Raw genomic sequence first — 15,138 nt, 5'->3', positions numbered from 1 at the left:
ATCAGAACGGCTTTTCCAGGAGCTTTTTGCATGCACTCATGCAGGGCAAGAGCGAACTAGGGATGGTCCGAGCGGGCCCCTTATTTCGGCCTCCCTTTTTGGAACTCCTGGAGTTCTGGGGTTCTTTCCGAGGCTCTTGGCTATCGACTTTTCGAAGTTTTTTAACCGGAAGGCAGACTGCTATTTCTAGGAGGGTCTAATTTTTGGTGCCCATTTAGGTAGAGAACTTTTTTTTGTGTGCTTTAGATTTGGGGAGGGCCAAAACGTTTGGACGGAACACAATTGTTACATATAACCGCCCACCTCCGGTAAAAAAATACTGGCAGCCCTCATTACAATAATGCCAAAAGTGATAAAATTCTAGCATCTAGAGAGACCCCAAAGACTATGCAATCACTATCAAAATCACTTTATTATGTATTATGCCATTCGTTCTACTACTATTATCATATCATTCGTTCTACTATTTCTTTCGCGTAGTGAGCGCTTTTGGCCCTTGTGCAAAATATAACTATACTGTAACACACTTAAAATTATAATTTGTCTCAATTTTATTTTAAAAAAATAAATGTTATTTTGGCGATATTTTGAAATATTGATTTTGCAAGTTAGTCACAATACATTTACAGCCATTAGAATATAATGAAGCAGGCATAGAAATTTTCGTGAGAGTTTCGCTCATTCAAATATTTTACAAGATACAATATTTCCCGATAATTCTACTGAATTATTCAAAATACCGAAATAGTGATGTCCTTTAACCAGAGTATAAATATGAGTCGACTCCCAATCTTACTGGATATTATAAGCGACTATTATCACCCTAGCGCTTTTGACCTAAGGTCGGCCAGGTTCAGGCGCAGGGGTGCGCGAACCCCTTTTCGGCCAACACCTTTTGGCGTATAATATTTTTTTATGCATACACCGCATTGACAGTAAATGCCAGCTACGCCCCTTTCCCTCTCCTCCAAGCATTCAAGCGTTAACAAGAGAAGGGAATCTTAGAAAAGGGAAAGGTTACTTTTAAATTACTTAAAAGACGCCCGCATCTATCGTTTGTTTACCAGTGGATGAGGAAGGATTCCAATTGACGAGATACAAATAAAAGAATAGGGATATTGCCTGATACTTTTAATACCCACGCCTTCCATTGAATGTCAATAAAGGTTCAAGGCACTCGTACATGGCCTAAAATGTTTACCTAAGTAACTATCCCTCGTGGATGGTAAGTGAAGCCAGAAGAAAAATATTTGAGCAAAACACATTCACTATGTCAGAAGGCCATCATCTAAAGGCAGCATTTCTTTTGATATCCTCCTTCTTCATTCTTTAATCTCATCTTCTTTTTCTTGCCTTTTCCTTTTTCTGTCTCCTCCACTGTCGGCGGACAAACAGCGTTGAGTATATCCTCAGTTAGAACAACAAAAGACTTTTCAACGTTTATGTTAGAAAGCGCACTGGTTTCGATAAAACTTATACCGTAACTCGATGCGAGTTGTTCTCCTTTGGTTTTTGATATCACCCGCTTGTCATCCATGTCACATTTATTACCAACAAGCATTCTGAAATAAAACCAAGTATTATGTTATACCAACTATAAGTATAAGAAAGTTAGGAATAACAATTGAAAAAGCTGTCTTATTTCTTTACTATAAGTGGAACATTATAAAACTTCGCTATCAAATTATACTTATCTTTAGAGAAAAAAAATATAAGGTCACTTGTAGTGAAAAGGTAAGGTCACTTATAGGGAAAAGGTAAGGTCACTTGTAGGGAAAAGGTAAGGTCACTTATAGGTAAAAGGAAAGGTTACTTCTAGGGAAAAGGTAAAGTCTCTTCTAGGGAAAAGGTAAGGCCACTTATAGGGAAAGGTATAAGGTCAATTATATGGAAAAGGTAAGGTCACTTGTAGGGAAAAGGTAAGGTCACTTATAGGTAAAAGGAAAGGTTACTTCTAGGGAAAAGGTAAAGTCTCTTCTAGGGAAAAGGTAAGGCCACTTATAGGGAAAGGTATAAGGTCAATTATATGGAAAAGGTAAGGTCACTTGTAGGGAAAAGGTAAGGTCACTTTCAGGGAAAAGGTAAGGTAACTTATAGGGAAAGGTATAAGGTCACTTATATGGAAAAGGTAAGGTCAATTGTAGGGAAAAGGTAAGGTCACTTTCAGGGAAAAGGTAAGGTCACTTATATGGAAAAGGTAAGGTCACTTTTAGGGAAAAGGTAAGGTCACTTGTAGGGAAAGGTATAAGGTCACTTATATGGAAAAGGTAAGTTCACTTGTAGGGAAAAGGTAAGGTCACTTATGGGGAAAAGGTATAAGGTCACTTATATGGAAAAGGTAAGGTCACTTTTAGGGAAAAGGTAAGGATACTTAAAGGGAAAGGGTAAGGTCACTTATATGGAAAAGGTAAGGTAACTTGTAGGGAAAGGGTAAGGTCACTTATAGGGAAAAGGTATAAGGTCGTTTTTATGGAAAAGATATAAGGTCACTTTCATGGAAAAGGTAAGATCAATTGTAGTAGGGAAAAGGTGAGGTCACTTATAGGGAAAAGGTAAGGTCACTTATAGATAGAAGGATAGGTCACTTCTAGGGAAAAGGTGAGGTCACTTGAAGGGAAAATGTAAGCTCACTTATAGGAAAAAGGTACAAGGTCACTTTTAAGAAAAAGGTAAGGTCACTTGTAGGGAAAAGGTAAGGTCACTTTGGGGAAAAGGTATAAGGTCACTTATAGGAAAAAGGTGAGGTCACTTTTAGGGAAAAGGTAAGGATACTTAAAGGGAAAGGGTAAGGTCACTTATATGGAAAAGGTAAGGTAACTTATAGGGAAAAGGTATAAGGTCGTTTTTATGGAAAAGATATAAGGTCACTTTCATGGAAAAGGTAAGATCAATTGTAGTAGGGAAAAGGTGAGGTCACTTATAGGGAAAAGGTAAGGTCACTTATAGATAGAAGGATAGGTCACTTTTAGGGAAAAGTTGAGGTCACTTGAAGGGAAAAGGTAAGCTCACTTATAGGAAAAAGGTACAAGGTCACTTTTAGGAAAAAGGTAAGGTCACATATAGGGAAAAGTTAAGGTCACTTATAGGGACAATATTAGAAGTGAGGTCACATGTAAAGCCACTTTAAGGAGAACGACAGTTCAAGGAGAAATTTGTAGGTCACTAAACATTAAAAGGGATTCCTGATTAGACTGCTTTTTATGTTACCTTTTCACATCTTCATTCGCATGATCGTCAATCTTTTTCAACCACTTGGATATATTTGAGAAAGACTTCTCATTTGTAACATCATACACCAACATTATACCCATTGCTCCACGATAATAGGCAGTTGTGATTGTGTGAAACCTGTAAATGGCAAAAAGTTGAGTTTGAAACATGATAATCATACTCATATATATTCATACTCTTTATGGTTACACAACACACACCTTTCTTGTCCTGCAGTATCCCATATCTGTAGCTTAATCTTCTTGCCACCTTAAGAGACAAAATAACTGTGTGAATCAGAATTGAACGTGGCAGCATATAGTTGTAAACATATAAGTGTTATGTCAGATTATAACACCATTTTACATATACACAACAGGGATCTATTTTTGTAGATGTTTTACAGCTCTTAGTCGTAAACAGGTGAAGTGCCCACTCCTCCAATGCAAGCGGCTCCTTCTTAGATGCATAAAACTTATTTAGACCGTGCTCCTGGAAAGATACCTCCCTCAAATATACCGTGGCAGGGGGAGGGACACTGGAGGTATGTACCTCCCCCTATTTTGAAAAATGACCAGTACAGGCCCGTACCAAGTATTTTTCTTGTGGGGTGCAAAATTACGAAATAGTGTACCTAATTTTTCCGGGGGGGGGGGGGGGAATGAGTTCTCTAATAAAAATCTGACCACCCCAGAAAAAAACAACATGGTTTTTTTATGCCTTTGCAGTATCTTCACGGGACGTTTATTGTCGAATTTGGCTCTGTACCAGAGTGATCTAGCTTATGCTTTATAGTTTTGTCTGTAAATAGCACGTCCATTTGGAACCAAAAGTTGACCTTCGGCCGTTGTGGGGGGGGGGGGGGGGGGGGGGGGCACGGGCCTGCAGTAGATGTGTGGCTTTGTCCCTATCGTGTCTACTTAAAATATTTCAAGGCCTGCTACAGAATATACGCTGCACATGGAACTTAACAAAATACAATACCTTCAAACTACGCCACAACAACGATATTTTGTTGCTATTTCAAATCTGGCTTAAATAAGAAATATGAACAGTATAATAATACTGTTTTTGAAACAACGCTCCTGGGATAAACTTCAGAAGTGGATGACGAAAAATTAAACAAACGCAGGTTAACGCTCAAGCAAATATTCAGGATCAGAACCATTTGCTAATGAGAGCGATATGCAACATTAAACTTCATCAGGTGATGTCTATCTGATGCGGAACGACCTGCCGACATTGGCTATTCATATAGTGTTGTTAAACGCGCGTCTATTCCGCTGTATCTACCGCGAAACTGCCACCTATCTGTTCCCATTTTGTGTCACTGATTTCTCAATTATATATTTTAAGCAAACATCTTACAGTAAATTTTTTAAAAACGTATAAAGATAAATAGCATACCTGCACCATCATAGACACCGAGCAATAAATAATTATATACCCCCGGAACTGGATTAATTTCGCTTTTAGTTCTCACGACTGTCTAACATCACATTTTACTTCCGGTCAGTAATGGCGGGGGTCCATGCTGTTTTAGACGGAAAATCAAGTATCCTAGCTCTAATAAACCACCAAGAAATAATTTGGCAATATGCCGAGCAATGAAATATTAATTAAGATGTCCTCAGATATGTGTAGGTTTGAAGCTAACTGAAAATGATTGACAATGGCTAATAAAGACTAGTGCATTTAGGAAGGGTACTCACCCTTGTTGTATTCTATTAGACTCTAGGGCAGAGGTTAGGTTGACAGAATCTAAACTGATTTTGGATTCCTCCGTTCGAAAGTAATAAATTGTAAACATAAAATAAGAAAAGCCGCGCTGCTGGTGACTTGTGAAGGAATATTATTACCATAAATAAATCAACCGGCAAATACAATCTTACATTCTATCATAACACATTCGAGCAGTACATAAGCTGTATACCGTAGCTTTGGAGTTGACAAACTAAAAGCATACGACATCAAACTGCTACAGAAGCTGTTAAATATCTTCTAAATGCTATTGTCTCTCCAGCTGAAACGCATAAACAGTTGTATGAATATAGGAAGAAACCTTGCCTAGAATATACTCACCAAGCTCTAAAGTTTTTATCTTGAAATCAATTCCAATAGTAGAAATAAACGAAGGATTGAAGGTATTATCAGCAAACCTGAATATAATACATGTCTTGCCGACTCCACTGTCGCCGATCAACAGCAACTTGAAGAACAAATCGGACTTCTTGTTCGCCATAACATCGATAATACCGACAGCAGAATAATTCTCTTTCTATACATGTCGTGACGTAACGCGGGCATAACGAACCGGAAATACCGGAAGAGCGGAAGTGAGGAAGATGGAGACGGAGAGAGGAGAAAAGTAGAGAGGATTTTAGAGGAACTAATTTATCCAGAATAAGGGCTGAATCACTGAATTTCATTTAGGCCGCCCATGTACTACTTCTTCGTATACTTTGCAAAAGCTTTAACGTGAAACTTATTTGGGCATGATGTCTGTCGAGGGCTCTCTTAGCCGTGGCGCCGGCCGCCCCGTTTAAAATTAGCCATCCCTTTAATAGTAGAGTCTGGAAGGGGGCTCTTCGGTAGTCTGTTATTGAAAATTATTGAAATAGCAAAACAACAGAAGCAACACAATACACTGATACAACTTACAAAAAATCATCGACAATATCGGGGATTAGGATCTTCTCTGTGACTCGAAGTCCGTTAACCACAGTTTTAAACAGGAACACGATTAGTGGTCATACCCTCGCGACAATGCTAGCCTCTTGAAAGAGGTTAGAAAAAGCTATAACTTAAAAACGCAGCATAATCTTGCAACAAATCTGAATTCTAGCCTTAAAGAGTGGGTAGATCCTCTGTTGTTTCCGGGTGAGATGCAGAAAGCATTATCAGGTCAGGGACGGTGGAGTAGTCCCAAAAGTTTGTATGTGTGGGGGGGAGGGGGGATATGGTGGTTTCGAGGGAAGGAGGGGGGAGGACCTGGGGGGGAGGACCCTGCGTCTAATTTTCAGTTGAGGCTGGGCCGTTCTTTTTTTGGGGGACTTTTTAAGGCTGAATATGTTCTTAACGATGTTCTTAATTTTTATTGTATATAAGAATATAAAACCCAATGAATTATTAGGAAGAGCAACACACAATGAGCAATAGCAGTAACAAGGTTGTTATACAAAAAAAAGAAAAAAAAATCTGCTATCTGAGCCTCGGTATGTTCTTAGCATTTGGTGAAATCTCAGGCTGGTCGTTCTAATAAAAAAGGGTCTTATAAAAAGAATGTATTTAGTTACTCGTAAACCGCGTGTTCCGATTCACATTCACGTGTTCACATCATCCTCAGGGACACAGGGAGCGCGCGCGAAAAAGAAAGAGCTCCGATCTCCGCCTGGGTCCCCGAGGGTGCGATTCACATCCGTGTGGCCGTGAAAGAAGGAGGGATGGATGGCCCTCGGGGCGGTAACTTCGAAGTTGTTTCTAGGTACGGCCCTTTTTTATTTTACGCGGGGGGGACCGGGTCCGTTCATAGACGCGAATCGCCCCTCCGGGCCCATTTTAGGCTTGGGAGGTGTGCTGGGCCCCTCCGACCCCCCCCCCCCCCCCCCCCTCCCAGCCCCATTTTAGGCTTGGGAGGCGCACCGCGCCCCTCCGAGCCCCCCAGCCCCATTTTAGGCCTGGGAGGCGCGGATCTCCCCCTCGAGCCCCCAAGCCCCATTCCAGGCTTGGGAGGCGCGCAGCGCCCCGCCGACACCCCCAGCCCCGTTTCAGGCTTGGGAGGCGCGGGTCGCCCCTCCGAGCCCCGCAGCCCCATTTCAGTCTTGGGAGGAGCGCCGCGTCCCTCCGAGTCCCCCAGCCCCATTCCAGGCTTGGGAGGCGCGCCGCGCCCCTCCGAGCCCCCAGCCCCGTCTCATGAAGATGAGGCTCCGCGTAGATTAATAATTGCTAATTATCAATCTACGTCGGGACCACTTTGCGTAGATAAATAATTGGCAATTACTAATCTACGTCGGGACCACTTCGCGTAGATAAATAATTAGCAATGGTTAGCAATCATTAATCTACAGCAGGACTGGGGCATTTCATAGAAACGAGTGGGAACCTTGCAATTAGACCCCCGCCTGTCCTGTAGTATACCGAGCATTCGAAGGATGAAGTGCGGAAAAGATTACTGCGGGTGGTTAAAGGTCGGCCATGCAGACACGTGCGGAAAGAGGTGCATGGACACCTACTGCAAGGTGCATCTCCAAAGGTTCCGCGCGGCAACATGTGGGAACCTTGCAATTAGACCTCCGTCTGTCCTGTAGTATATATACATATGCACATGTGCATAGCATTGGGTTGGGCCGCCACCCTACGGAGCGCGGAATAACCGTTTTTCGGCCGTAAATCCGAAGCCGCTAGCGTGGCGTTTAAACCTGAGTTTTACTCGAACACCTCGCTCCCGAACTCCTCGCGAATTTCTCGCAGCCTCTTTTTCATCTTTTCGCGTGTCTCCAGGAAAAGCCCTTTCATGCTTTTTTTCTCACGCGATGCGAGGCCGTGTCGAGCTCTGATAGCGGCCTTGAGCGCGTAGTATCTCTCTTGTTCCCGAAGTATTAGCCGAAACTCTTCATCTGAGATATGCCTGTCTTGCAGAGCCTTAGAGACCAGCTCGCTGATCGAGTTTTTCTTACTCTCCGCTAAAACCATCGTGTCTTCGTGTTTAGCCACCTCGTAAGACCCCTAGAGACTACCCCTGCGCCTGCGCCCACGACGCCGACCAGCCCAGCGACCCCTGCCAGCGGACCGCCAATCAGAACCCCTATCCCACTCAAAGAGACCCCTACCCCGGCGCTGAAAAGCGCCCCTGCAGCGATGCCGACTACATCACGACTACATCATCAACAACGAGCTCCGCACATTGTGCGGAAGCCTGTCTCTACGCTGCGGTCGTTTGATGGCTTTAGCCGTCGGGGCGATACACGTAGCACGTCATGTGAACACCGCCGGAACGGCAAGCTCTGACTTGCGGTGTCAACACAAGGTAGCAGTCGCGGACTCACCAGTGGTTCGCCCGAAAACGCACACTGGCGAGTTTGCCATGACGACTTGAGAGTAGAAGCTCATTTGAAAGCTTGCCACTTCTTCAGCAACCAAGTAGTTGCATCACAAATGGAGGAACCTCAAGGAAGTACTAGTGCTCAGCCTGCCAGAACGGCAAACGGGTCAGCGGAAGCTGCTGATGATGAGCATCATAAAAAAACTGCCCATGAACCTGCACGTACGCCTTCGGCGTTAGTGGAGAGAATTGCGAGCCCCGAACCACCTGTGACCCGACCTAAACACCCTGGACGAGTCGAAGCTGGAAGACGCTTGGCGAAGTAGAACCGACTTAACAGAGCGAAGAAAAAAGAGGCACTTCGTGTCGTGCAACACGTTGAGTCGCCGGTCGCTAGCGAGTCGCAGGGACGCGAGGGCTTGCGAGCGCGCGCCGAAGGCGTACACACACCAGTCCCGGAAAGCAACTCTGCTTGGTCGGCCAGCTCAGTTATCGGGGTCGCTGGTCTTCTAGTGAGATTGATCGGCCTCTACACACGTAGTCGGGAGCTATCTGCCGCGTTCACTCGTACACCAGCTGTTAAACAGCGAGCTACCGATCCACTTGCTACCGAAGGTACCGACGACGTGACTCCGCCCGCGAATGCACAGCAGATCAAGGGTCGACCGCTTGCCGTTCCGGCGACAGCACTTCTCGCTCCCGGACAATGCAAATCTCGACTGTTAGCCATGGAGTAAGCAGACATTTAAACACAAGGGCCCCACCCATATCCGCACGTCCGTGCATCATATGCGTACAAGCGTACATATGTCGACGACGCAGCAAAGCAAGATTACAAAGACCATCACCGACGCCGCAGTCATAACCGGCCTCGTCGCCGGCATTGGCTAGGTTGGGCGCAGGGTCTTGCGCGAAGACTTCACCAAAGACCGCTCCGCGAACGCCATGAACTACGCAAAAATGACTGCCGCTGTTGCGGGTGCTGTCGCTTTGAAGGGTTACCTTGAGGAACAGAAGATCCTGCCCATGTAGTAGTGTACTACACGTGTAGGCCACGTATTAGACTCGTGTTCACGTACACAGCACGTGAAACGTACACACTACTCGATGGCCTCCATCGCAATTTTGGTTGGTGGCGCCGTCCTAAACGTGACTGCATTCGTTGGTGGCAACTACCTCGCAAAATTCCTGTCGAACGATGAGAGCACTGCCTTAGCTGAGGAGGAGAGGCACGACAAGGCCCTCGAGAAATACCAACAAGACTATGGACGCTACCAACAGCGGCGACAAGAAATCCTCGATTGGCAAGCGCAAAGTCGCGAGAGAGGGGCCCTCGCAAAGCAAAGCTTCACCGACACTGACTACGCGCTCAAACTCTACAACCAGACCCGATTAAAACAATCCCTGAAGTCGATGCGGGCTCCTGAGCTGTCCGACTACTACACCCCCAGCAAAACGCAGAAAAACGCCGAGTTGGCGTACATTGGCGCCGGCGCTCTCGCCATCGGCTACACAGCTAGCCGCTGGCTGTGATGCAGCTGCCGTTCCGGCGGTGCATCTAGGCGGCCTTTTTCCATACTGCGCGTATACGTATACGTATACGTATAAGATGATTGCAGACCAGTTGTGGGGTGCTATGCACGAGGTAGCAGCCGCTGCTAAGCGAGTGACACCGAAGGTGTCGTCGATGGGTTGATTATGTAGCCTTGGTGACATTGCTAACCGAAGCCTCGAGTTGTGGCGCGCAGACAGGGAGTGCGTTAAGAGGTTCGCCAATGTCGTTCTCCGAGGGCCTACCGACCTCAAAAAGACCGCCTCGGCACTACCCGAGCAGACGGCAACCGCCTGTTGGAGACTGATACACCTGTTGCAGTACATTGCCGACACGTAATGGCGGCGAAGCGCATGTCCGACGAAGAACCCGATGCGTTCCTTCGTCCTATATACTACGCCAGAGGTAGCTTCCAGGGAGTGACCGCTCTGCATGCCAAACTTCCCAAGGGCTCAGCCTCCATAGATCGAGTGCGCAAGTGTGTAAGCTTGCAGCCAGTCGGGGGCTACACACAGACACCCCCTCCTCCGACTACCTACGCCCACTTCTCGGAGGAGATACCAAACCGTATCTACCAGTCGGACCTGCTATTCTTGCCAACCGACCGCGGGTACAAGTATGCCCTGACTGTCGTTGACGTTGCTTCGCGATATAAAGCCGCCCGCCCACTGAGGACTAAGAGCGCGGCCGTCGTCTCCCGCGAACTCGCTGACATCTATGCAGAGGGACCTCTCACATGGCCTAAAGTCCTCATGGTTGATGACGGCACGGAGTTCAAGGGTGCTACCACAAAGCTCCTAACAGACCACGGGGTGGAGGTCCGACGGGCTGAGCCAGGGCACCACAGGAGCCAAGCTTTCGCCGAGTCTTTCCATCGCTGGCTGGCACAGCGCCTATTCCGTGCGCAGTACTCGAAGGAGCTTGCATCCGGCAAAAACAAACCGCGAGTGGGTTACCGCTTTGCCAATCGTCATCTCGGACATGAACGCAACGAAGACTCGCATGACTGGCTTTGCGCCTAAAGACGCCATAAAGCTGAGGCGCGTGCCTCTCAAAGCCGAAAAAAACCCCTTAGAGGCCCCCTTAGAGGTCGGAACGGAGGTGTACATCGCCGTAAACGAGGAAGACCTCCAGGACAAGGGCCGACGGCGAGCGACGGACCCGTGGTGGACAAGCAAGTCATACCCAATACTAAAGAGGGTTATGGAGCCCGGACAACCAGTGTTGTATTACACGGTGTACTCTAAGCACGGCTTCACGCGTTCGCAGTTGCGTAGCGTCACGCTAGCGTGATCAGCGCTTGTGCCTCCTATTGCAGCTAAGGCACGTGAGTCTGACATTCCACTTGTAGTGACCCTGACTGTCGTCCAGCCGGTCGATACTGAAGCATTGGGGATGGCTCTTGGTGTACCCCTGAAGCAGAAGCTGAGTGCCACAGACCGTGCACTTCTTTTCCGCCTCAGCAATCATGCCGAGTACGTGGTCTACCGTCAGAACGTGGTGCGATCCCGTGTACTTTGTGCGACACTTTTGCCTGTCGTCTATAGCGTATCGCTTGATTCACGCTATAATGAGCTCTTCACTGGGCGTAGCCTGCAGTCCTGTGGGAACCAAGGCACCGGGGGTGTTATCGGGGGGGGGGGGGGGGGAAATCACGCGGACTATCTGGTCGGCGTGCCGCACGCGGGAGATGCCGGTGTATGCAGCATTCGTGATCCAGCCCTCTAAGCTGTGGTCTATGATAAACAGACGTCTTGCAGTCTGGATAGTCTTGCCCTGCACCCGGTGGACGAATCCCCAGCCCGCGTATTTCCACTCGAGGGGAAGCCCGTTAAGGACCGCGTCGAGAGGAACCTCGACTACCGTGCCTTTGTATGCGTCGACCTTCTCACCCCTTTTGCCTGGCACGGGCACTGGCCGCCCTTGCTTGCGATAACGATGCGCGACGCTAGGATCGGGGTCAAAGCGGATGGTTGCTGGCAGTCGGGGGTAGTTTTTCCTGTGGTGCTCTATCAATCGCTGCTTAACAAGAGCCCCCAACCTGGTTGGTCGAGCACACCCACATATCGCTTGGGTGGGCCTGCTCGATCGCCGCGTCGAACGCTTCCCCATCCCACTCCTCTCGAAACACCTCAAGCTGTTTGGAATTTGGCCGACACCAAATCCGGCCCATCCCCAATGCTTCAGTATCGTCCTCGTGGAGCCTGGAGGAGGGCGCGGCAGAGCCGAAGTCGCATGTACTGTACGGCTTTCCGCAGTTTTCACACAGGCAGCGGTAGTCAGACTCGAACCAGCGGATGTTCCCTTGTGCCCACTCTTTGAGCATATCGTGAAGCCCCTCTTTATCTCCCCAGGGCGGAACCTGCCCATAGTCGCCACAACACACTACCTGACACGGCCACGTGGCGAGATACCCTAGGATGGCGCGTAGCACTTTAGTCTGTACCTTACAGCACTCGTCAATGATGATCGGTAGAGTTTGTGCCCCAACTCGGAAGGTCTCCACTCCTCTATCGGCTTCTCCGCTGGTATGCAGAGGTAGTGGTGGTAGGTTTGAGCCTTCACCGCGAGGCGCGGGTTGTTGCGATGGTCGTGGGCGAGGTCGTTCTCGGGGGTGAGCACCACAACGTCGCGGCCGCGGAACATGCTCACCGCCCACTCGGTCTTCCCCGATCCCCCTTGGCCGGCTAGATACATCTTTGCAGAGGCTGCGGCCACTAGATCGCACGGCAGACTAGGCGCAGTGCTTGGCTCCTTGGCCAAGCTCCCCGACTTCTTCGTACCCCAAGCCGCTTCGGGTCGCCCATCGTACCCAGGCTTCTTGTGGCGCCACTCTCCATACCTGGGATTTCGCTCCACGAGCTTTACATCACTGGGCACCGCCTTTGCGTATATGGCATCTGTGCACACTCGGAGGACGTCTTCGAGAGGGATCCGCCTCAACATGCGTCGCAACGCTATGTTTGTGTACGCCAAGACGAAGGCCCTGATATGGTACCATTGTGAGCGTCGGACACCGTCGGACACGCCCGCAAGGAGGTTTGTCAGATACGCTGCTTCTTCACGGTCGCGGACTACGATCGAGGACTCGTCGCCATGGCGAGCGCACTTGCCTACGAAACGGACAGCGAGATCTCGACCCTCAGGATACTGCGAGTCTTCGCCGCCGGTACGGCACGCGATGGAGTGGGGGAACTTGATGAAGCCCTTTTTTCCGACGCTATACAACACCTCCCTCGCCGTGGCCATGACGAGGTCACCCGAGTCTAACAGGTCCTTAAGCTCTGGCGTGGTGATCCAGCCCTCGTTTTGTTCCAAGTGCTGCCCTACCCTCCTGGAAGTGTAGGGGTGGCAGGCCTCAGATAACTCCCACTCGGTCAGCTGAATGGCCCCGGTTGGTTGAAGAACCTCGCTCAGTGGCCGTCCCACAACATCCGCGATACGATACACGTTCGTAGGGAAGCCGTATTTCCGTACCAAATCAATGGTGTCCGAGGCGCCGCCGGAGAGACTGTCCTCGCATCCTAGGTACGCCGCACGCATGTCGATGTGCGCATGAGGCTTCGCCCCTAAGTTTTCCTTGCTATTCCACACTTTGGACTCAACCTCGCCGCTCGCCAGACGTCCTTGTATTTAGGAGGCGTTGGCCTGATGTTCTCTCTTTAGGTCCACTTCTTGAAGCGATACCCTATTGCGCCGCCCATCGAGTGCGTAGCTTCGGTGTACTCTTGGTAGGCTGGGTGATCGTCAGGGAGCCATTGAGGGTCATATCCTGTCTCGTCTGTAAACGCCCTGTCGATAGCCAGTCCGTCCTGTCACGATCGGTACAGTTTGCCTTCGTGCGTGACTATAACGGGCCCGCACAGCCAGATCCTAGTGCTTCTGGGGATCGCCCTGTTTATAAAGCGAATGAGCACCTCTCGCACTTTTGCCTCGCGCGTTTTTGTGGCGGCACTGGTAGCGTGAAGCGCTGCCTTCTCCTGACATAACGAACGAAGCTCCCCTTCAGCCTCGAAGTCTAGGCCGTGGACGCTCGTGATCGTAGGTGGTTCGGTCGGAAGCTCCGCCCAGGCGTGGTTATTGTGCAAAGGGATAGTGACCCTCGCCTTAGTCTTGTACTTCCCCGAGTCCCACATAACGTTGCCCAGGGCGTCCACGGCTACTAGCTTTACCTCGAGCTTCTTTTCCATCTCAAAGAGGTCTTCTTTGGTGCATCCCGTAGTGGCCAGCTTCTTGTCAAATCGCTCGAGGATCCGTGTCTTGGTTAGACCGAGGGAGCGCGAGGTGCCGCGATTCCTTAAGAAGTCGCCAACATAACTCACAACACAGTTTGCGGAGGTGTCACCCCCCTCTCGCTCAAACATTGGCCCACCAATCTTGTGCTCCGAGCGCCCTTCCTCCTCTGTAATTGGCGCCAATGGCTCTGCGGGGGCCTTACCAACGACCGTAAAGAGTCTGTAACGCCCGTCGGGTTCTACCATCTCAAGCACCTGTGGCAACACTGCGTTTGCCCGCAGAGACTCTCGCTCGGGCGAGACACACCACACCGAGCCATCGTCATTAATATCAGGCCCCCGCATAACCGGCTTTAGAGCAATGACACCTGCTCCACCAATATCTCGTATCTCCTGGTAAACACCGGTGCATCCACGCTTGGGAATCGAAGATGGGCGCCGCCGACGAAGAGTAGTTCTCGGGGTCTAAGCTCTCTTGGCCCTTTTGCTCCAGCAAAGGGTCGAACTCGAGACAGACTTCCTCTGTCCACGCTTTCGCCGGTACGAGTGGCTTAAGCAGCTTGTGTTTGACATCGTCGGGGATGTCCTCGTCCAGGATGTTCTGGACCAGCCCTGCTAGTACGGCAGGCGCCTCTTTGTCAGGCATGCTTTTGAGAACCTCCTCTATTTAGGCGTCCATGTTTGGGTATGCCTTGTGCCACCCAGTCTCTAATTGCCCGTATCACAGCCGGCAGGTCGAGTGTTTGGGTATGCCTTGTGCCACCCAGTCTCTAATTGCCCGATTCACAGCCGGCGGGACGAGTGTTTGGGTATGCCTTGATCCACCCAGTCTCTAATTGCCCGTATCACAGCCGGCGGGACGAGTGTTTTGGTATGCCTTGTGCCACCCAGTCTCTAATTGCCCGTATCACAGCCGGCGGGACGAGTGTTTGGGTATGCCTTGTGTCACCCAGTCTCTAATTGCCAGTATCACAGCCGGCGGGACGAGTGTTTGGGTATGCCTTGTGCCACCCAATCTCTAATTGCCCGTACCGCGGGCTGCGATGTCAGACAGGACGAGTGCGAACCGTTTCCGAGCGCGCCTCTAGGTGCCGCGCATC

The 15,138-nt window shown here is 49.2% G+C and overlaps 1 protein-coding gene across 3 annotated transcripts; it reads right to left on the bottom strand.

Moving 5' to 3' along the window:
* Positions 1 to 393: 393 nt before the first annotated feature.
* On the bottom strand, positions 394 to 5,499 carry LOC5512593 (ras-related protein Rab-10). Of its 3 annotated transcripts, XM_048725216.1 has the most exons (5): positions 5,293 to 5,499; positions 3,432 to 3,480; positions 3,208 to 3,348; positions 1,480 to 1,562; positions 394 to 1,377 (listed from the first exon to the last, which is right to left on the bottom strand). In XM_048725216.1, the coding sequence occupies exons 1-5, from the start codon at positions 5,450 to 5,452 to the stop codon at positions 1,289 to 1,291; spliced, it is 522 nt and encodes a 173-aa protein (XP_048581173.1). In that variant the 5' UTR covers positions 5,453 to 5,499; the 3' UTR covers positions 394 to 1,288. The 3 variants fall into 3 exon arrangements, with proteins under 3 accessions (XP_048581173.1, XP_001632908.3, XP_048581174.1); XM_001632858.3 differs by having other exon boundaries at positions 394 to 1,562; XM_048725217.1 differs by lacking the exon at positions 5,293 to 5,499 and adding an exon at positions 5,144 to 5,237 and having other exon boundaries at positions 394 to 1,562.
* Positions 5,500 to 15,138: the final 9,639 nt, after the last annotated feature.

This window comes from Nematostella vectensis, chromosome 3, assembly GCF_932526225.1.
Source record: "Nematostella vectensis chromosome 3, jaNemVect1.1, whole genome shotgun sequence".
In the NCBI taxonomy this organism is placed as follows: domain Eukaryota; kingdom Metazoa; phylum Cnidaria; class Anthozoa; order Actiniaria; family Edwardsiidae; genus Nematostella; species Nematostella vectensis.
The sequence above is the reverse complement of the archived record's forward strand: the minus strand, read 5'-3'. Positions and strand labels throughout refer to the sequence as shown.

Excerpts from the sequence above, each read along its gene's own strand:
- LOC5512593 (XM_001632858.3), bottom strand. The coding sequence starts at position 5,452 with ATGGCGAACAAGAAGTCCGATTTGTTCTTCAAGTTGCTGTTGATCGGC. Across the intron at positions 3,481-5,292 it reads GATAAAAACTTTAGAGCTTG|GTGGCAAGAAGATTAAGCTA; the intron begins GTGAGTATATTC and ends TTGTCTCTTAAG. Across the intron at positions 3,349-3,431 it reads GATACTGCAGGACAAGAAAG|GTTTCACACAATCACAACTG; the intron begins GTGTGTGTTGTG and ends TGCCATTTACAG.